Raw genomic sequence first — 21,646 nt, 5'->3', positions numbered from 1 at the left:
GCTCTGGGAAATGATGGGGTCGGGCTCCACGGTGGAGAAGCAGCTGCGGCAGCACCGAGAGCCGGCTCACGGAGCGCTCGCACGCCCGCCTGCGCAGGGCACCTGGCGGCCCGGCGCCTCACTCTCTCCACCTGTGAAGTGCGGCAGCAGCGCAGGGAGCGCCGGAAGGAGAAAGGTTCGCAAACCGGGAAGCGCCGGCGGTGGTGGGCGGGGCGGCGCCTGGAGGCGGAGCCCGGCCTGCGGCCCAGCAGAGCCGCGAGTCGTCGTAGTGGCCGAGGTAAGCAGAGGCGGCGGCGGCGACAGTAAGTGCGGGCCGGCTGTCGGGCGCGGGTCTGGCCCCCGCCCAGCTCTTCAGGCCCTCGGTCGCCCACTGGGCTCGCGCAGTCGGCGGCCTCCCGCCGCGGCCCTCCTGGGGGGCTCCGCGGGAGCCTCAGGACCCCGGCCTCTGTCTTGGCGCCTCTCGCTGTGGCCCCCTCCCCAGCGTCCCTCCGCTTCCTCTCCGCTCTCTCCTCCTCCCCCTCCTTTCCTCTCACTTTCCCTCTTTCTGGGTCTCTATCTTCTTTCTCCCCCAGATTCTCTGCCCTCCTCCCCATGGATTTCCTGAGACTGGACCTCACCGCCTGGATATGGGGGGCCTGGGTATGGACAGGTCAGCCCAGAGTATCCAGAAGGTGGCTGACTGTCCAAACTGGGAAGCCTGAGGCTGGGGGTGTCCACAACCCCAAGGCAGATTCTGCCATGGCCTCTGGGTGGCACCGTGAGTTTCCCAGCAGTGCTTTCCCGTAGGTTAGCTTCACCAGCCCCCCTGCCCCCATTTCATAGGTGAGGAAATAGAGACACAGAGGCGAGATTGCCAGAGTCAGTAAGAAACTTCCTGGAAACCGGCACCCAGACCTGGAGGATGGCCTGCAATGACTCCAGGCCCCGCGAGTTTCTGCTGCTTCGTGCAGTGGCTGCCCCTTGCCCCGGGTCACCCAGGACGGGAGCAGGGCTGAGCCCAACGAGCTCCTGCAGGTGCCTGAGGAACACACTCCAGGCCACAGCCAGCCCACCAGCCGAGGCTCTTCCTTACCTTTCTCTTTAATCCAAAAGCCAGCAGCTCGTTTTCATCAAGAGTAATAAGACTTTGCTCACTCCAGTGCCTTGGCCTGTGACCTGGGTGAGAGGAAATTCCAGGCTCCTTCGAAGCTTTGTCAAGGCTGAATGGTCCTGGACAAATAGCTACCTGGAGCTGAGAATGGACTCCGGCAGAGTGGCCTGGGTGACCGAGCTGGTGGCCCCTGCACCCATACTTGGAGCTGGAGCATCTGGAAGGAACCACTTGGCCTTTGTCTGTTGTCCTACGTGGGTCATAATTTTTACATTTTAAACACTAATTTAGAAATGGTGTGTGTGTGTGTGTGTGTGTGTGCGCGCGCGCGCGCACGCATGTGCACGTGTGGCCACACTGTCTGGTTAGTGCTGAGCTCCCTGTGAGCAAAGCTGGGAAAGGGCTCTGCTCAACCAGGGGAGTTTAAAATAGACTTGCTGACTCGGATGCTCTGGGTATCCGGCATCCTCCTGCCTGCCTGCTGCAGGGTATATGCTGCCCCAGCAGGGGAAAACATCCTGGCTGCCCCCATTCATTCCATTCATTCCAGAGTCCATTCATTCAGCAAACATTGATGAGGGTGCCCTGCAGTGCTGCCTTCACCGCTGCTCACACCTCACTGGCCAGGAGCCAGCAGACAAGGGTGCACGTTGCCAGCCACCTGCCTCCCAGGGACGCCATGGAGTCCACATGGGCTCAGACTGCTTGGCTATGTAACCTTACTCTTACTGTGTGACTTTGGGCAAATTGCTCAACCTCTTTGAGGCTCACTCTTCACCTGTGAAATGGGTCTTAGAGTACTACCTACTATACTGGGCTGTGGTCAGCCTCAAGTGCTAGGTACAGACCTTGACATGCATGAGTACTGGATTTAATTTTAACTATCGGGAATTCTTACTGTTTGAATGTGGGACAAATCAAGTGACGTAAGTCCTCATCCTTTGCTTCTGATAAAAAGGAGACAATAATTTCTGTCCTGCCTAATTCCGGGAAATGTTGTGAGGCTCTCCCGAAATAGTAGCAGAGCCTGATAAGGCTCTGTACCTCTGTGACACAGTGTTCCCATCTCACCTGGCCTGGCTTGATGCTCTGAGTTAAGGCTCAGACTCCTACGTGAGCCGAGGTGCATTGATTTGTTTATTGCAGAAGGGACGACAGAGTATCCCATCCTCAGCTTTATGGAAATATTTCCCATTTATCAAGCTGCTGTCATGGCCTGTGTGCTATATAGGGCATGGAAGCAGGCGTGCTACCTTGCAGCCAAACTCCGCAGCCAGCCGGCCAGGTGACAAGCCGAGGATGGCAGGGAAGATGCTGACGTTTGTCAGCATTGCCAGCCAGTCGCAGTTTACAAAAGCCATTGGAAAAAGGCTTCCCTGGGTTTGCGGATGGGGATGGGGAAGGTGAGGCTCAGAGCATGGTGACTTGCCCAAGGCCATCTACACAATTGTTACTGGCAACCTGGAATCTTCGATTTGTCTTAGCTGCTACCACAAATGGGGAGTTGCTGTCTCGTGGTGGGATGTGATGAACAGAGGTGGGGATCCAGGCCGGAGCTGCAGCCTCAGACTTGGCCATTGGCCTGGTTTGTGACCCGTTCTTTGGACCTCGGTTTCCCCACAAGTGAAATGAGAGAGTGGACTATTAGATGTTTCAAACCAGCTTCTGGGGGCAGCGCTAGACACCATGAGGTTGTTTGTTGTTGTTAATATTATTTAATTTGAATGCCTTTATTTTTATTTATAATTTTATTTTTGAACAGATAATACATTCACAAAGTTCAGAATTCGAGAGGCGCAGAAGAGTATGCAGTGAAGTCCCCACCCTCCCCATCCCTAGCCTCCCACCTCAGAGGCAACCACTGTTTGAAATTTTTTGTGTCCTTCCAGAGGATATATGTACATATGTGTGTATTTTCTTCCCATCTACCCCATCCCTGCTTTTTTGCACAAATACTACCATATTCTGCACACTTTTCCTGCTCCTTACTTTTCTCACACAAAGTTGAAGAGTTTAGAGAGCACTGTGTGCTCATCAGGGGTCCTAATTCCTTTTGTTATGGCTGCTTAGAAAGTTCGATGCCTTGAGACCAGATTTGCCCTTGCAGATTGATTGCCACAGGCCCCACCATGCCGCATTGCCTTACTCCCAGCTGCCCCACAATTATTTGCTACTCTGTTGCCCTTGTATGGACTGGGTGGGGGGAACCTGAGGTCACTTACAGTGTGACATCTTATCCTTCTCCCTAATCTTTAAACCTGAAGCTCTTGAACCACGTCTTGGTGACCCTGTAGACCTCAGAGTGGGGACATAGTCAGCTCTGTAGGATGGGTGAGTCCCGGCCTCAGCTTCTGATCACCTGCCGCATCTCTGCTTCTCTCTCTGCTCCAACAGTGGCCATCGTCTCAGAGGATGACTTTCATCAAAGCTCCAACTCCACCTACAGAACTGCAAGCAGCTCTCTCCGAGCTGACCAAGAAGCACTGCTTGAGAAGCTGCTGGACCACCCGCCACCTGGCCTGCAGAGGCCCAAGGACCGCTTCAGTGGTACCTACATCATCTTCTTCAGCTTGGGCATCGGTGGCCTGCTGCCATGGAACTTCTTTGTCACGGCCCAGGAGTACTGGATATTCAAACTCAGCAACTGTTCCAGCCCAGCCACAGTGGAGGAGTCTAAGGGCTCGGACATCCTGGTAAGGCGTGTTCCTCCTGGGAGGCGGTGAAGGGCGACTTCATTTGGGTGCACCCTTCCAGGGAGGCTTGCAGCGTCCTAAGAGTAAGGATGCGAATTGGGAAGCTGTGTGGAGTATAGTACGTAGATGGAATTCACTTCAGCCCTAAAACATGCTCTGTGTTGTATATGAGGCCTGATGCTTCAGGTGGCAGGGGAAGATAGAAATGGATAAGACACAGCCCCAGCCTTCACATTGCTTAGTATTTAACTTGGGGAGGAGATGCAAACGATGATTCTGTGCCGTGTGGTATGGTAACCAAGAATTCAGAGTCCATGCCTCCAGGAGTCTGAAAGAGTGGATATAATAGTGCTAAGTTCAGCTGTGAGTTGCAGAAAATTCCATAAGAGCAGTGGCTACCACAAGATAGAAGGTCATTTTTCTCTCATGTGCAAGTCTGGAGGGGGCCAGCCCAATGCTAGTGTGATGTTCCATGTTTGCAGGAACCTAGTTACTCCACCATGTGTCGCTTCCATGTTCAAGATCACTTCATAGTCTAAAATGGCTGTTGGAATTCTAGCCATTACATCAAGTAGGAAGAGGAAAAGGACAGTTATAAGAACATAAACACTCTGGGAAGTAAAACACATTGCTTTTGCTCATATCGCATTGGTCAGTCGTGTGACCACAAGCACTGCAAAGGAGGCTGGGAAGTGTAGTCTTTAAGTGTTGTCTTTATCCCGAGAACCATGTACCCAGCCCAGAGAGGAGTCTGTGTAGTTATGGAAGATGGGGAATTGAAGACTGGGCGTAAGTAGTCTTGTTATTAGGGGAGAGATCTCTGCAACTTAGAAGAATGGGGAGGAGACATTCCAGGTGGAAGGAAAACTCTGAGCTATGGCAGGTTGGGAGGAAAGTTCAGATGTCTATTAGGAACAGTGAAGCATCTGGTTTTGCTATATGTGGGGTGCATGTAAGAGAGAAATAAGGCTTGAGATAATTTCCTGGGCCTTGAAGGCTTTGCTTGGGCCTTGAATGTCAGGGTGAGGAGTCTCAGTTTGGTTGGCAGGTGGCATCAAGCCCTCTCTCTCCACTTGGGGCTGCTCATTTTGTGGGGTGACTTTTCCCATGGGCAGGGAGAGTGTTAAAGAAAAAATTATTCTGCCACTTGTTAAAGTGGTAAGGAAACCTTTACTCAAGACTGTTGCAGTAAGGGAGAGAGATTGGGCTCAGCTCCAAATACTGCAAGGACAAGTGGGGATTTATAGCTAAGGAGCAAAGTGAGGGGGTCAGTGGTTGGAACATTACTAAGAGGAATCATCAGGGTAGAGGGATTTTTTTTTCTCATAAATTAAGGTTTCATTATAATTTGGTTTAGTATAAAAATTGTCACTAACCTTACTTGGAAAGTAGCCATAGCATTTGAGAATTATTTCTTTTTTTAATGTTGAAGTATAGTTAATTTACAATGAAGGGTAGGGGGATTCTTGCTAAAGGCAGGCCAATGACATAGACACCACGGGTGGGGGATGAAGAACTTGATCAGATCTCGAGGGTGATAAGATATCAAGGGTGGGGGGGTTCTCCATAAACTGACTTCGAAGGATTCTCGCTAAGACTGAGCTGGCAGGTGGAGATAGGCCAGGGGCTAAGGTCCAGGTTTAGTGGAGAAGAGGGTTCAGCGTGGTTACTCTGTCAGGAGCCTCAGTTTTTGCAGCTGATCCAGGGCAAGGTCTGCTCTCTCTTGAAAGCTCATGGATGGGGGAAGCAGGGTGCTCTAAAGGCATCCCAGGCTGGGGGTTGCCAGCTGCCCCTCTCCTCCAGGGGTGCCCCAGGGGACAAGAAGAGGATACCCTAGCAGACCCTAGCCATACCCATCAACTGGCCTAGGAGTTGGCTCGCCACCCCTTTTCTGAGAGCACCTTTGAAGTCCCTGACCTAACCCCACGGAACTTTCAATGAGTCTGACGCATTGACTGAGGCATCCCTATCGTCTGTCTGGAAGGGCTCTACCATGGCTATGCAGTGGAATCACCCAGGGAGCTTTTTAAAACTTCCAGTCTGGGCCCTACCCCAGAGATGCTGATTGAATAAGGCCGAGGTGAGGTGTGGACATGGGCATTTCAAGACTTCACACTCCCTCCTCCAGCTCCAGCCCCTTGGTTCTGACACCCTGTGAGGGCCTCTCCCTGTTAACTGAGGAATTCACACATGCCTCCAGAGGCCAGAGCAGTGCGTATAAACTCGTTCCTGCAGTGAAGGGCTGTCACGGAACCTAGTACAGTAATTTAGAGCGTCCTACTCAAGGCGTGGTCTTGGGACCAGGCATCACTGCGAGTGTGTTAGTGATGCAGAGTCTCAGGCCCCCAGACTGACTGAGTCAGGAGCTGCCAACACGCCGCCCCGGTGACTGGCAGGCATGGTAGAGTTTGGGAAGCACTGGCTAGGGCAGGGCTTTTGGGAACAGACTGCATGGGTTCAAACCCTGCCTCTGCTCTTAGCTCCCTGGCCTCTCGGTGCTGCCTCGCCTTGCAGGCGTATAACAGGAGGATGATACACCCACCAACTTCTTAGCGTTGTGGTGAGGGTTAAGTAAATTCACAGGCATGCAAAGCACTTAGCGCAGGGCCTGGCACCACTACTGCGAGTTCTGTATAAACATTATGATCATTATTATCCTTCGAGGAATGGGGCCACACTGTGAGCTGCAGGTGGCCCTGCTGTATTTCCAGACGTCTGGCTTAGCCGGGGTGCTTTATGATCCACTCTCATTTACCAGTGACTCAAGCGTCCCAGCTTTCTGCCAGCCTCCGTAAATCAGCCAGCTCACTTGGGCTTCATCCAGAAGATCCCTGTCTGTCTGGGCCAGCACCCGGCCCTGGGTGGCCCCCAGGGCTACATTCCATGTGCACCTGTCCTGCCTCCTCTTCTGCCCGCTGCCCTGGCCCCAGCAGCGGGCTGCCCAGGGCAGGCGAGGATGTGCGGTCCAGTCCCTGGGAGTGGCCCTCGCCCGGCGGAGGTGTGCCGTGAGCGGCTCTTGCTGCGAGGCAGTCCCTTCCCAGCTGCAGGCACTTAGCATTCCAGGCCCTGCTGCTATGCTTTATTGCCTCTTTCCAAGTGCTGGCAGGTGCAGATGTAGTACCTGCGGCTGCCCGGAGCTCCTCGCTCTTGGCATCGGAGATGAGAGACCTGTCACCCCTCGATTCATGGGCCAGGTTTGGGAAGCAAGCATGCTGGGGTGTTTCTGCATTTTGTGCGCCATTTTTCTTTGCCTAATTCCTCATTCCTGCCACCCGCCTCCCCAGTTCTTTCCCCCTCTCTTCCTGATTTCCCTGCGAGAGGCGGCTGGTCTGTGCTGTCACCTGAGGGCTACTCTGGGGGGAGCGAGCGGGGGAGAGTCAAATGGGTCTGTCTCCAGCCACCACCTGCAGCTCAGTTAGCTGTGGGCCTGGATGTTGGTTGTTCTCCGTACTTCCTTTTTATATTTCCCAGGGACGGATACCATTGGGTGGGGAATTTGACTCCGTAGGGGTGTTTGCACAGACCCCCTCCCCGGTTATGTCACTTTCAAGGTCACCCCCCTTCTCAGGATCATTTTCTTCTGCCTGGAACACCCTTGGGGTGGTTTAGAAAGCATTCTCAGGCTCGCCTGCCCCCTTGTCTCCGTTCTCTGGAATAAGAACTTTGAATAAACTCACCACAAGACTGTGGGCCCAGAGCCAAAAAAATGAGAGCATAAAAGAGGAAGAACTGATAGGAAAAGATGGTGCTTTGGGGAGCCGCCTTCCGAGCCTGACTCTGGGCCACCATGCTGGCAAGGGTGCCAAACACATTGTCTCTCATTAACCCTGTTTCTGGGGGGTTTTTTCAGGCAAAAAGCCAGAGGCTCAGAGAGGTTCGATAGCCTGCCCCTAATCACATAGCTAGGAAGGGCTGTAAACAGTTTTACGGAGAATTTAGGTGGATAGATGACTGCAGAATTTGTCCTGCTCAGAGGGTAGTGCAGAGGGGCCTGTCCTGGAGACAGAGGCCACCCCACACCCTGATGTGGCCAAACCGTATTATCTTTCTTCCTGTGGAGAGCCTGACCCTGGTCTGGCCTCCTTTTCCCCCCTGGAAGCCCAGGTGCCTTAGCTGTACCCCTGGATTCTGGACCCAGCTTCCAAGCTGTCAGCATCCCTGATCCCTTCCCCACACCACCTCTACCACATCCCCCTGCCCCCCACCCCAGTCCTCCCCTGGCTCTGGGGTTCGTAAACCATCCCTGATCCTGTGGGGGGCCTCCTTGGCCTCTCCTGCCAGCCTGTAGCGCTGCCGCTGGGCCAGGGACTATAAGGCGGACACACACCCCCTTTCTGCCCCAGAGAAGGTGGTGATGACACCTTCTCCCGGTCATCCCCTGCCACGAGGCCTCCACGGCCCCTGCCCACGCATTCTTCCCATTCGCCTTGGCCTGCCCAGGGCTCCTCTCTGAGGGGGCTGCGGGACATGGCCAGGTCGTGGGTGGGACCCACAGTCCGACTTGGTGTCAGCGGGGCCAGGACCCACGCCTGGCCATCTGTTGCCATCCCGTCCATCCCCTGACCAGAGGCGCTCCAGGGGCTCAGACCAGGGAGTGGGGCAGGAGGTAGGTGTGTCTGTTACTCCTGGGAACCTCCCCTGCCTCCACCCTTCTGAACTACGGGCTCCTCATCTGGGTCCCCAGAGCCTGGCGTACTTCCCCATCAGGTCCTCACCCCACAACTCATGGTATTGAGGACTTGTTGTGGGGTAGCAACACTCTCAGCACTTTGCCTGCATTAACTAATTTAACCCCCAGCACCCTGTGAGGTAGGAACTGCTGTTATCCGTGGTGACAGTACCCTTTTCAAAGGTGAGAATGCCTCCCCCGCCAAACCGTTTGCTCTTTTGGAATAGTGAATACAGTTCTCTTACTCTGCATCCCTGTGCCCCCAGCATAGAGTTGCACATGATAAGTATTTGTTGCTTTAGTTATTATATGGCTGGGGAAGGAAGCCCCATCACCCCAATCCAGGATAGGGAGGGCGTGGCTTTACAAGGGAGCAGAAGATCTGGGGGTCACAGTGGCCACCACCAAAGGAGTTCTGAGGTTTCAGGTGGGCTAGCAGAGACACGAAGTGGGCTTCCTGCATAGGGAAGGGATCCAGGTTGATCTGGTTCAGAAGGTCTCTGAGCATCTTCTCATTTATGGCACCTTTGTCCTGGCCCAACCCCTCAGCCCCGCAAAGAAGCAGGATAGCATGACTTGGGAGCTATTCTTACGACTAAGGGCAGACATCCCAATTCAAGGAGAAGGGCTAAAAGCAACCAGGATGAACTAGTTTTGAGAAGGACAGATTATCAGAGGTCTTGGTAACGACCTGTTGATTTTACAAAGTCCCCGCCACACAGCCTGTACCTGCCGCCATTGGACCCACCATCTTACTTCATCTGCAGGATGACCTGGTGAGTTAGGTGCTGTAGCCCCAGTTTTCAGATGGAGAAACTGAGCCTCACAGATCTGGAGACACTGACCCAAGGTCACTGACTAGCAAGTGACAGAACTGGGCTGTGGACCAGTCTGGAGGTCAGCGGAGCCTGTGCTGGTAACTGGCGTACTCTGGCCTCTCCATCTCCCCTAGCGTCCTCCGCTCTGGCTGTACGGTAGAATCACCCGGAGAGTTGTGAAAACCTACCCGCCTGCCCCACCCACCTGATTCTGGTGACATTGAAGGAGGGGCCTGGGCAGAAGCATTCTTAAGCTCTGGGAAGAAGCATTCTTAAGCCTTAAGGTGAGGCTAACATGCAGCCCCATGATCCAAGAGAAAGGTTAGCAGGTGGGGGTGATGAATAGCTGTCCTCTGCCTCTACCAGAGCATCCATTGAATGGGCTTAGGCTACATCATGAGAGACTTAGGTGAGCCCTCTAGAAGGACTTCCTGCAGTGCAAGTGGTCAAAGCTGGCAGTGGAGGGGAGAATGAGAGCAGGCTCTCTACTGCAAGTCTGAGGAATGGTTTTCCTTAACCTGGTCTTCAGAGAGTGTGGGGTGCACTCTGGGACCCTTACAAACGGAGATGGTGATGCCAAAAGCTCAGCCTTTTTTGCACCGGTGCCGAATCAAATCTCAGAGACAGAGTTTTGGGTAATGTAGAAAAGAAGAGCTTTATTGTTTTGCCAGGCAAAGGGGGACACAGCGGGCTCCTGCCCTGAAAAGCTATGTGTCCCAACCTGGAGGATTTGGTGAGGAGTTTTATAGCAATGATTCAAGGGTGGGGTTGCTGATAAGATCAGGGTGTGTGCAGGGCCTGCAGTCCCCTAATCCGGTCTCAGGTACGCAGGCCTCTCACTGTTGTGGCCTCTCCCGTTGCAGAGCACAGGCTCTGGACGCGCAGGCTCAGCGGCCATGGCCCACGGGCCCAGCCGCTCCGTGGCATGTGGGATCCTCCCAGACCGGGGCACGAACCCGTGTCCCCTGCATCGGCAGGCGGACTCTCAACCACTGCGCCACCAGGGAAGCCCTCCGGTAATCTTCTTGATGAGCTTCTCTGGTATGAAGAATGCTGACATATTCCATTTGTTGGGTTTTAATTCTATAAAGAGCTTAAAGACACTGTTATGTGTATCCCTTGAGGGCCCTGCCCCGAGGCTGCACTATTGTTTCTTGGCTGCTCCTCCCTTGTCTTTGCATCCCCTCCCTTCCCTGATTAGCAACTTTTCCAATCTGCCCTTTGGAACTCAGGGAAGGTGTGGAGGCTGGAGTCTGTTCCCTACAAAAAAGGGGGTACAGAAGGGCTTCTGTGCCCAGGAGCCCCATAGGGTCCTGCTCTGTTTGACTGGATGGAGGGTCTGGTGCTCGCTTGACCTAAATGCTTTGGGCTTAATTCCTCAATGTGACTCTGCTGTCCCCTGATGCCTGACAGCCTGGAAAGAGACTTCAGCCCTTCCTCTGGGCACACGCTCAGTGTGAGCTGAGGGGTTGCATAGCCACCTTCCTCTTCCTCCTTGTTTGCCAGCCTCCTGAAAAAGGAGCAGCAGTAGGTGCCCGACTGGGCACCGAAGTGGGTGTCCTAGCACCTAGGGTAGCACAGGCCAGAGCGAGTGAAGCCGTGAGAACGGAGGGCAGGGAAATGGAGACAGTCCCGGCCTCTGCTCTCCTGGGCTGCTGTCACTGCCAGGACCAGCCAGTACCCTCTCTGTGCTGGATCAGGGAGTGGACTGTGACCTGCTCCTGGAGTTTTAAGAGCCCTGCGTAGTTGATTTTGTAAAAGCTCTGTACCTGGGAGGAAGCTGGGTCTGTCTGTCTCGTGGGACTGCAGGGTAGCTGGGAGCAGCCCAGAGGGTGACAGAAGGACTTCCTTCAGCCCCAGCCCTAGCGGTGCCCTCCCCTGCTGTGTGGCTTGGGGCCAGGCTCCGTGGCCCCTGGGTGCTCTGAGCACAGACCCACCATGGGGAGTCCGCAGCATGTACAGAGCGCCCCAGATGTCGCCGGGAGGGAAGCCTGGTATTTACTGCGCATCTCCTGCACGGTAGCTGTCGTGTGAGGGATGGGCCGAATCCTCCTAACGTTCACCTCCTTGACCAAGCCCTCGCCCTGTGCCAGCACTGTACTGAGGGCTCTGATTTGCTTATTAATTCCACGATATTTATTAAGCAACCTACTGTGTGCCAGAAGCTTTCTTTTCCTTATCTCTTTTGCTCCTTACTACAGCCCTCAGGGATAGGTATTATTATACCCATTTTACAGAGAAGGGAACCAAAGCTCAGAAAATACAGGTTATTTGTTCCCAGGCACAGAGTCAGTGACTCAGGCCGGGCCATCTGAACCCACATCGTCCATGCCCTTAACCCTGGGCTCCATATCAGCCTCTCCAGATGTTTTCAGGCGACACCTTTCATCTGGCAGGACGCACATGTCTGTAATGGAAGCAGCAGTTTCACGAAGCAGCATCTACACTTAAAACAATCTCTGATTGTAGTTTTCAAGGAGGAGCAAGTGATCATCCGTGCTGATCTTATAAATGGCTTATAAGCCACCCAGGCTGAGGAGGATGGAGAGCTTGCCTTTGGATTTAACCTCGTGTGGGCCCTTGGTGGCCTTGGGGAGCAGCGACATGGGGGTAGGGGCAGAAGCTGGACCCGAGGCCGTGAGGGAGAGGATGGGGGAGGGACTGGGGAGACCGCAAACCTGGGAAATACCTCTAGGAGTTTTGCTTTGCAACTCTTTCCTTCTGGAGGATTGGAGCGGGAGTTACAGGGGATGTGTGGTCAAGAGGGTACGGATTTTCTGGGTTTGTTTTTTTTTTTTTTTTTTTTTCTTGGCGGTACGCGGGCCTCTCACTGCTGTGGCCTCTCCCGTTGCGGAGCACAGGCTCCGGACGCGCAGGCTCAGCGGCCACGGCTCACGGGCCTAGCCGCTCCGCGGCATGTGGGATCTTCCCGGACCGGGGCACGAACCCGTGTCCCCTGCATCGGCAGGCGGACTCTCAACCACTGTGCCACCAGGGAAGTCCGGTTTGTTGTATTTTTAACACAGGAGAAATAGCAGGTAGTTTGTGTGCTCATGTGAATGGTCCAGTGGAGAGGGGACCGTGGGTGCTGAGGACGAGGAAGAAACATAGCTGAGTGCAGTCTGCGAGCAGACAGGGCCTGGGCTCGGGGCACAGTGGAGGGGGTCCTGGAAAAGCACGCAGATGATTCATCCTGAGGAACAGGAAAGAAGGCAGTAAAAGTGAAAATGAAATAAAATTCTGGTTGTGACCCATTAAGTGGATTTCATATCCTTTATGAACAGGGTTGCAACCTGTCATTTGAAAAGCCCTGCTCCACCCATTTGCCTGTCACCTCACATCCAGCCATAAGGATGCATTTTGCCCACAGAGGAGGAAAGTGAAGCAATAAATGACTTGCTGATGCCACAGGGCTATGAAGACAAGAGTGGGGGCCGTAACCCAGGGGTATCTATGAGTCTGTATCAGGTTTCCTGGGGCACTTGGCAGACACCCAGATTCCCAGGCTCCGCTCTGCTGGCTCCTCCTCCCTGGGGTGGGCCTGCGCACTGTTGCCAGGTGCTCCTGACATGGCCAGCTGGCAGGGTAGCAGGTATCCAGGTCTCCTCTGTCCACATGCTGTTCCTTGAGAAGCACCATTCTGGTGTAGATGGATCGTGACGCTCCTGCAGTCCACTCCTAGTGCAACTCAGACCTCTCCGAATGGAAAAGGTGCCTAGATTCCATTTGGCAATCTACTTCTTAAGAGCAGAATTCTGAAGAATAGTGCTAAGTGAGGGAAACACCCTTCCTTACACCATGAAAGCATTTTAAGGCAGGATTTTGCCTGAGCCCTGTCATCCCAGGAAAGGAGAAGTTGGGGGCAGTCTGGGGGTCAGGCAGGTTAGGATGGGGCTATAGGCTTCCTGAGCAGGGCATGGGTGAGTGGCCACCAGGCAGAGAGGGCAGGTCCCTCCTCCCAGCTGCCCAGTGGCCTGGGCTAGCATGGATGGCTGCTCTAAACCATTTTTAAAAATTAGAACCAAAGTGAGTCATTTTTTTTTAATTCCCTTGTCCACCCTCTGATTCTAACTGCAGACCCAGCCAGCATGCTATTCCCAGTAAATACACCTGTGATGGCTTTTTCTTCTGTTTTTAGCTCTTGCTGTGTCCTGCAGAGGGAGAGAAAAAGCCCGACCTGAAACGCTGTCAGTCATGCCTTCAGTGGCCTCGACTTCTCTTTTTATTTTCTCCCTGTGTGCTCAGGGCCCCTGTCCACAGCTGCGCCCTGCTCCCTGGCCCTCCCAGGCTCTCGATCGCTCCCCCTCTGCCTTCGGTTTTACTTCTTCCTGCACACATCCTTAGAATCTAGAGGTGATTTCCTTGACAAATTAGAACGCGGCCTGGGCCTTACGTGCTCGATCGTCTCGAGTACCCGGAGAGCAGAACCAAACTGTAGTCTTGGCCGAGCGCCTTCATTACAGGGCCATCTTCCGGAAGGGATCCGTGGTGGCAGCAGCGACCTGGGAGGCCCTCTTGGGAGTCCCATGTGTGTGCACACACACGCACGCACGCATGCGTCTGAGGCCTGTAGCAGCCTGTGGTTTCTGCCCACATGAACCCCCAAAGAAAAACAGCCTCCCTGTAGAGGAGAGGGCATGTTGGGTGAGGAAGTGCAGCTGGGTCTGCTCAGGACTGCCTCTTCCTGGTTGTTCTCCTGGGTTTCCTTCTGCAGAGAGCAGCTGGAGCACCGCCAGGCCACCTCATTTTTTTTGTTTTTGTTTTGGTTTTTTGTCTACCGCTTCCTCTTTAGGCACATGCCACAGGGCCTGGTCCCTGTCCCTAGCCATCAGCCCTGGGTTGCTGATGTGTGTCAGCCCTCAGGGGGCTGCAGAAGCTGAGGGGAGGTGGGGAATTTCCTTGGAAGGCTTCTTCCTCCTTGCCCTGGCCACATGATCAGGCTGCAGAAGAGGAAGGACAGGCTGGCCGAGCGTCAGCAGGGACCGAGCCGTGAATCAGCTCTCACCCCGCAGAGGTTGTGTGTGGACTTACAGGCTCCCTGTTTCTCTGACCTTTCCCTCTACCTGTTTCCGAGCCATCTCCCTGCCTACTAAGGTTCCAGCCTGAGGGTGCGTAGGGGGCACATAAGATGCAGATCCAAGGCCTGCTTGCCCCTCAGGGACCTGGCGAAGGTGGGGTGGAAGGTTGACGGAAGTGATGTTGTCATTTTCCATGCTCACCCTGCGTGGTGGAAAAACCTGGGGCTCAGGAGAGCTAGATTGTTTCTGACTCTTTGTCAAATTTGCGGGGCAACTTAGGGCTCCATTACCTTGTTTAAGAAACTAGATCGAGGCTGGCAAACTTTTTCTAAAGGGCCAGAGGGTAAATGCTTTAGGTTTTGCGGGCCACAGGATCCCTGTTAAACAGGTGCTCAGCTCTGCCCTTGTAGAGTGAAAGCCACTGTGGATAATCCGTAAACAAAGGGGTGCAACTATTGTCCAGTATGTACAAAAACAGAGGGTGGGCAGATTTGTCCCCAGGCCAGCCTTTTGCCAGGACTAGCCGCTCCCTTGTGGTTCTCCCCCTACGAGCGTTGTGAGATCCGTTATAGAGGTGCCTACCAGGCTTAATTTCTCTTCATAACACTTATCACTGCCTGACGTATTGTCTGTTTGTTTATGCGTTAGCCAGCTGTCTGCTTGACCAGAGCATCAGTTCCACGAAAGCAGGAACTTGGACTGAATCCCCTGTGAATAGCTATGGGGCTCAATAAGTATGAGCAGAGTGATGAGTTAATCAATAAGCATTCGCAGAGGGCCAGTCACGTGTCAGGGCTGGACTGCTGGCTGGGAGGGGCACGGGAGGAAGACCCTCGTCCCAGGATTAGACGCCGTGGTCCCATATTCAGGGGGTGGAATCTCACTCTGGGGTCATTATTTTACCCGCACGCCCAGACTACACCGGAGCAGACTTCCTTCCCTGCCCCTGCCCAGTCGAGTTGCTCAAGCCTGAAACTGAGGCGTTACCTTTATTTCCCTCTGTCTTTCCACCCCCACCTTCAGCCCATCAGCAAGTCTTGTCAATTCTACCTCTGAAACGTCTCAATCCCTCCAGTTCTCCCCTCCCGGATCTCGCTGGCCCCCAGGGCGCCCCCTCCAGTCGATTCTCCATGGAGGCTGCAGAAGCGGTCTCTTGAGGACAAAACAGAGAAGCTGTCCACTGCGCCAAGTAAGGGGACAGAGGACTGGGTCTGAGCTATGTGACTTTGGGCAAGTACCCGACCTCTCTGAGCCTCAGCGTCCTCCTCTGCACCATAGAGGGAGCAAAGACGTGATGAACACGCAGAACGGCACCGTGTGGTGGGGGCTTGGTGAATGGGTGCTGGTACCACGTTTCTCAGCTGTTCAGAATCCCACATCCAAACTCCAACCCCAGCCTGGACGCCCAGGCCCTGCGCATGCCCCCAGCCTGGTCCCCTCCTCTCTCCCTCACTCCCAGGATTCCAGAATCACTCTGGCTTTTCAGTTGCTTGAACACACTAAGCTCCTTCATGCTGCAGAGCCAGCTGTCTGCTGCTCCCTCTGTCCAGAAAGCTTTTCTCCTCACCCGTCACACAGCTCGTCCTTGGTCTCTGTTCACACATTACCATCTCACTACCGTCTCCAACATCGATCCCCCACGGGGCGCTACTTTACCCCTTATTTGGTTTTCCTTTTTATCCCATTTGTTATAACTTGCAGTCTTTTTGAAAAACTTGTCGCTGCCTCGTTTTTTGCCTCCCTCGCTAGAGCACCCCAGCTCCAGCACACGTTGGGCAGATAGCAGGGGCTCGGCTATTACTTGTTGAGCAAGTGAGTGAGCTTTGGGGATCGACTACCTTTAACATTTCTTAAATGAATGAATGAGTGGATAAATGCATAGCCCCTGCCACCCGCTCCTCCCCTTCCGTTCATCCCATCCCCTCCTGCCAGGCGACCCGCTAGACCTGGCGCTGGTCATATGGTTTTGCTGCTCAGAGGCCTTCCATAGCTCCCTAGTACCGTCTGGAATAAACACCCCTCTTCAGCCTGCTACATGGGAGCACCCGTTAGCCTCCCTCACCCCCACGTGCCCCATCATTTAACCAAACTGGAGCCTGAGAAAGGGCCAAAAGAGAGGGGACAGTGCATGAGGAGCTCCAAGGAGGGGCCAGGGGGCCAGGAGGCCAGGCTACTGGCGGAGGGGGTGTCGCTGCTGGGCCCTTCGAGGCAGACAAGCACAGGACAAATGGGCTTGGCCTGTGGGTGAGGGGCTGTGGGCAGAGGAGGTGGGCGGAGGAGGGAGCTGAGCAAAGGCGAGGGGAGAGCTGGGACCGGGGGAGTGGATGTGAGCTGCAGTCAGGTGATGGGGACGCGGTGGGGGGGGTGGCGGCAAATCATGGAGCTGGGGTGAGGGTGAAAGGGAAACTGAGGAAACTTTGAAGGGAGGACACTGAGAAAAGGAGGGAGGAACCATGCGGCCTCGGGTCTTGGGGGTTCTCTTGAAGGCTTCTGATTTGGGGGCTTGGAGCCTGGGCTCAGCAGGCCACCCAGGCGGGACGGCTGGCCGGCAGCGGAAAGTGTTCTGGAGTCTGGGAGTGACGCAGGCAGGCGTGGGGCGCCGTCAGAGCCGGGGGATGAACTCCCAGGGCAGGGCTGTAGCACAGGAAGGAGGGAGCTAATGAGGCCCCTCCGATGGCAGAGAGCGCAGGGGACTGAGCCGCCGAGGAGGGGGCCTGGAGGTGGCCCGTGAGTCCAGGAGGGGGCGCTGGAGGGAAGGTGCAGCGGTTTCCCGTGGCTGCTCCATTAACAAGCTACCACAACCCACGTGGTGTAGAGCAGCAGCAATTTTATTCTCACAGTTCTGGAGGCTAGAAGTCCAAAAGCAAGGCTCCAGCAGGACCGTGCTCCCCCTCTACCCCCTGCAAAGACTCTGGGAAGAATCTTGCCTCCTCCAGGTCCCAGGGGCTCCCAGCGAGCCTTGGCTCCCCTTGGCCTGCGGCAGCACAACTCCAGTCTCGGCCTCTGCGTTCACTGGGCGCCCTCCCTGTGTGTCTGTCTCTGTGCCCTCTCCTCCTTGTAAGGACACTGGTCCTTGGACTTAGGGCTCACTCTGATCCAGTGTGACCTCGTCTTAACTAATTATATCCGCAAAGACCCTATTTCCAAATCAGGTCGCATTTGAGATTCTGTGTTGACGTGAATTTGGGGGGGACACAGTTCAGCCCATTATAGTGGGTGGCATGTGGTGACAGGAGCCTGAGGGCTCAGACCAGGCGGTGGTTACGGGTGGGCTGCAAAGAGGACCCCTTGAAGGAGTCTTTCCCCGGAGCCACCCAGGAGCGGGTAAGGCGTTCACAGTGAGGGCAGAGGCTGCATTTTTAAGGAGTTTGGAGTGAAAGGATGGAGGGGCCTGGTGGCCAAAGACTGTGAAGTCAAAGAGGTTTTTTTCTTAGCCCAAGGGAGACCTGAGTGAGCCTCTTAGGCAGAAGAGTAGGAGGGAGCAGCAGTGAGGGAGAGAGAGAGGAAATGCGGGTGGGGAAGCTGAGGATTCGTGGTGGAGGAAGAGCACCTTCTTGCCCTGGAAAGCTTTACACAGAGGGGAGGGAGGTCAGGGGAGCTCATTCCAGAAAACCTCGGGAACTTTGCTTATCCTCTGGCAGGAGTTCCAAAGGAGGTGTGAAAGAAGATCACAGGCTGAGGAGGGCTTCCAAGCTACTGAAGAGCAAGATTTATAGTGGCCCCGGGGAGTCTGGGCCTGGAGAAGGCCTGAGAGTCCATGCTCAGGCCAAGCATCGGGGCTGATGTTAGAACAGCATACAAAGGTCTCATGGGGCCTTCTCTCCTTGGAGTGGCTGGGTCATCTTTCCAGGCCTTACCTGTCTGGCTCTGACCCCAGCTTTGCTGTGCCCTTGGGCCCCTGGCTACCCCGTCACACCTCGGTGGATCTGGGCTCCTGTTTCCCTCACCTCTCTGAGCCCTGGAATAGGCATTGCCCCTCCCTGCTCATCCAGGCCCCCAGCCACAAACCCCTTAGTTTTCTGAGGCCGGTGCCCCAAACAGGGGGCCTTAGAAGCCACAGACAGGACGCCACCTGCGCCCCTCGCGGGGACACCGGCCCTCTGCTCACTTCTTGGCCTGCCCAGGAGTGACTGTGACCAGTGCCAGGGTGGAGGCGCTTCCCCTGCAGCATCCCAGGCACAGAACTCAGCTCTGGGCTGTCCGAAGGCAGCAAGTTTGCAATGGCAAAAGCTATTCTTGGCTCCAGCCTGCTCACTGCTGCTAATTTCATGCTCCTGTGATCCAGGTAACGCTTTGCTGCCTCGAGCTGCCACTCCCCAGGCTTGAGCCGCTTTTTCTCGCCCCGCAGGAGCCCAGCTGCCTCTGCTGTGCTCTTGAGGTGGGGGCCACGCAAAGCTGCCTCTCAGAAGCCGCTGGGCAGCCGGCCCCAAGCTAGGTGGCCGCGGCTCGTGACTAATTTGCTGCACTTATTTCAAAGTGCGCAAATGGCATTCGGGGCAGAGGAAGCTTACCCAGGGCCTGCCAGAGATAAACGGGCTCATTTCTGGGCCTCCCTGCCTGAAGAAACCTCCTTCCCTGGACTCTGAGCTCAGAATTAAATTCTTCCAGAAGAGATGCTTAGCACGGAGGCGCTCAGCGTGGAGGAGAGGAAATGCTCCCCGACGTAAAATGCGCCTCACATCTGGCCAGCTGGCTCTGCTGGGTTTTTAGATTGTGTTTGAAGAGCATCTCTCCCGCTTCCTGGTGTTCACAAGCTAGGCTAGAGGGTCACGGATGGAAATGGTTTCTTCCTCTCCACTGCAAGTGGATCAGTGCCCTGTGTCGCAGCTACAGGGCTGCTCCACACCGACCTGCCGCCTGGGGGCCACTGGCACCTAGCGCCCCCCGGCGGGCTCTGTCCACACTCTGGGTTTTGATCCCCGCCCCCACCCATCCTGGGGCGTTCTGCTGGGGTTTGCATGGTCAGGAGAGAAGCTGGAAGCCTGCCCAGTGCTTCCCAACTACAATGTCCTCCTTCACATGGCCTGTGCTTATCAGCAGACCGTGTCCATCCATTTCGGTGGCTGACAGTAGTGAGGGCTTTTCTCTCAATCTTTATTTTTTGTGTGTGATTTTTACTGCTACTCCGATCTACAGGCCTGAGGAAATGCACAAAGGAATGGACGGTGGGGTTTAAGGAAAAGAGAGAGTTAACAGGCAGAGGGGAGAACTCAAGCCCCATCATTTCTGGCTGGGGCAGAGGGAAGACGCCACCCTGATGGACCCTTTGATCCCGCGGGCTGGTCCCAGCTCATTGCTGGGAAGGCATGTGGGCTGCCAGTCCCGGCCTCTGGGGCAGCCAGTAACATGCTGTAATCCCAGTGACGGTGTTTGGGTTTGTGTGACTGTGAGGCAGGCGGCCTCAGCTACAGCGGCTCTTACGTTTGTGGAGTGATGATAACGATCTCCCCATCCCACCCCTGCCCTGCATCAGAAAATCCTGCCACCAGCACTCTCCAAGTGTGCAACTCTGTGCAATTCATCCACCTCTGTTAACCTCAAGCTTCTTGTCTGTGAAATGGGAGCAATCCCAGTTCTGACTTGCTCTTACACGCTGAGTTAAGAGCAAATGGACTGGGGTCTGTGCAGGCCACATGTGAGCAGTTTTGTTCAAATGTCAATAATCTGGTACTGTGCAGGGCTTCCGTGTCCATTGGATTACCTGGCAAGTGCCAAAGAGGACCTTTGATGTTACCTTTGCCAGACGCCGAGCCCTAGGTAATTGCAGAGTGCAGGGGAGATACTGGAGGGCAGCGGGATTAGACTAGACATTCAAGGAGCAGAAGTTTCCCTCTTTGTTCCTCAGAGCTGGGCTCGCCTCACATTGAGTTGGAGAATTCCGAATGGTGGGGCCACGCTCTCTCCTCAGCACCCCGAGGGGCAGGGGCAGGTGCTGGGGCTGCATTCCTGCCTCCCTGCCCTGTGTTTGGATTGAATGGATCACAGGGTGCCTTTCTGTCTCAGTGCAGTAGATTCCTGTGGGTGCTGAGGAAAGCCTCAGGGTGGTCTGTTCCGACAAGTGAGCTGGGGTTAGAGTCCTGAGTGGCAAAGCAGCATCCACCCCTGCCTTTGCATGTGCTCGTCCCGCCTCTTGGAATGCCATTTCTCTCTCCACCAGCAACACCTCCCCATAACTGTCTGGCAAACTTCCCCCCATCTTTCAGGCTACAGTCCAAGATGGCCTCCTATGGGAAGCCCCCGCCCCCCCCAAAACTCCCTCCTTCCCTCCCCTCCCTCGTATCCATTGTTCTACAGCTGTAGGATTGCACCAGACTATGTGCTGCCTAAGGGCATCAGGCACCCTTTCCTGTCTATTTTATACACCAAACCACCAGCACGACATTGGGCACACAGTGAACAGAGGAGTGGGTAGAACAGGAAGGGATGCTGATCTGGATGGACAGTGGCCACTCAGCCAGACTGAGGGCTGTGGGATTACCAGCCTCTGGGTCTCCCGCCTCCTGGGGCAGGCAGACCTGCTTGGGGACCTTTCATCATCTCATAAAGTCCTGCCCTGCTACACCCACCCACCTTCCAGCCCTGCCTTCTTCCTGAATCAGATACGGTCTCCCACCTGCAATTATGTCAGGCCCAAACTGACCCCCATGAGCTGTGTAAGCAGGGCTGCCGTGCTGCACGGCTCTGTGGAGCTCCATTCATGTCGCCGTCCACGTGACTGGTCCCCCTGGGGTTGTGCACAGCACAGCCTCCACTGTCACAGGAGGGGGCCCAGTGCCATTGCCCTCCTCCACTCCTCCGAGACCGGAGTCCTTGGTGTCCTTGGGTTTACCTCTGGAGGTAGAGGCTGCAGACTTGTTGCAAGGTGCCTGGTGGGATAAATAACAGCAGAGCCTTCTGAGGGAACTCTCAGGAATCGGTCCCAAGTGGAGGGGAACCATGGTGTGAATTATCCCCAAACATTGCATTACGTAAAATCACCCTGTGGGATGGTGATTGCAGATTTCTTCGGAGGGGGCAGCACTGTTACCATTCTGACCGCAATGCGTTTGAACCAGTATTCCGACGTCTTCACACTTCCTTGAGTAAACTGGGAGAAGGTAACCTCAACAGGCCTTGGAAGCAAATGAGACGAACCCAGGAAGTGAGTACCAGCTGCAAGTCTGCAATGTGTGGGATCGAGAATTGAACATAGGGCCTTTGCTGTTGGATGTTTTCAGAAAGGAGCCTGAGGCAGCACCTTGCCTGTGATACTCCGTGGGGAGTGCAGTCCTAGGGAAGTAAGAGTGAGGGAAAGGGGAGTGAGGCAGGGATGGAAGAGAGCAGATGGTTGCTGTGGTATCACTGCGCTGGCCACAGCT

At 54.9% G+C, this 21,646-nt stretch overlaps 1 protein-coding gene across 2 annotated transcripts in view; it reads left to right on the top strand.

Moving 5' to 3' along the window:
- The first annotated feature begins 241 nt into the window (after positions 1-241).
- Positions 242-21,646, top strand: part of SLC29A3 (solute carrier family 29 member 3) — a 43,076-nt gene continuing 21,671 nt past the window's right edge. Inside the window, exons 1-2 of one of the 2 annotated variants that reach the window (XM_033841776.2) lie at positions 242-302; positions 3,485-3,783. In XM_033841776.2, the coding sequence (XP_033697667.1) occupies positions 3,503-3,783 (281 nt within the window). In that variant the 5' untranslated portion in view covers positions 242-302; positions 3,485-3,502. The remainder of the gene's footprint in view (positions 303-3,484; positions 3,784-21,646) is intronic. The other variant, XM_019936133.3, reaches the window with a different exon arrangement.

The sequence above is a fragment of the Tursiops truncatus genome, chromosome 16 (genome assembly GCF_011762595.2).
Source record: "Tursiops truncatus isolate mTurTru1 chromosome 16, mTurTru1.mat.Y, whole genome shotgun sequence".
NCBI lineage: Eukaryota > Metazoa > Chordata > Mammalia > Artiodactyla > Delphinidae > Tursiops > Tursiops truncatus.
The sequence above is the reverse complement of the archived record's forward strand: the minus strand, read 5'-3'. Positions and strand labels throughout refer to the sequence as shown.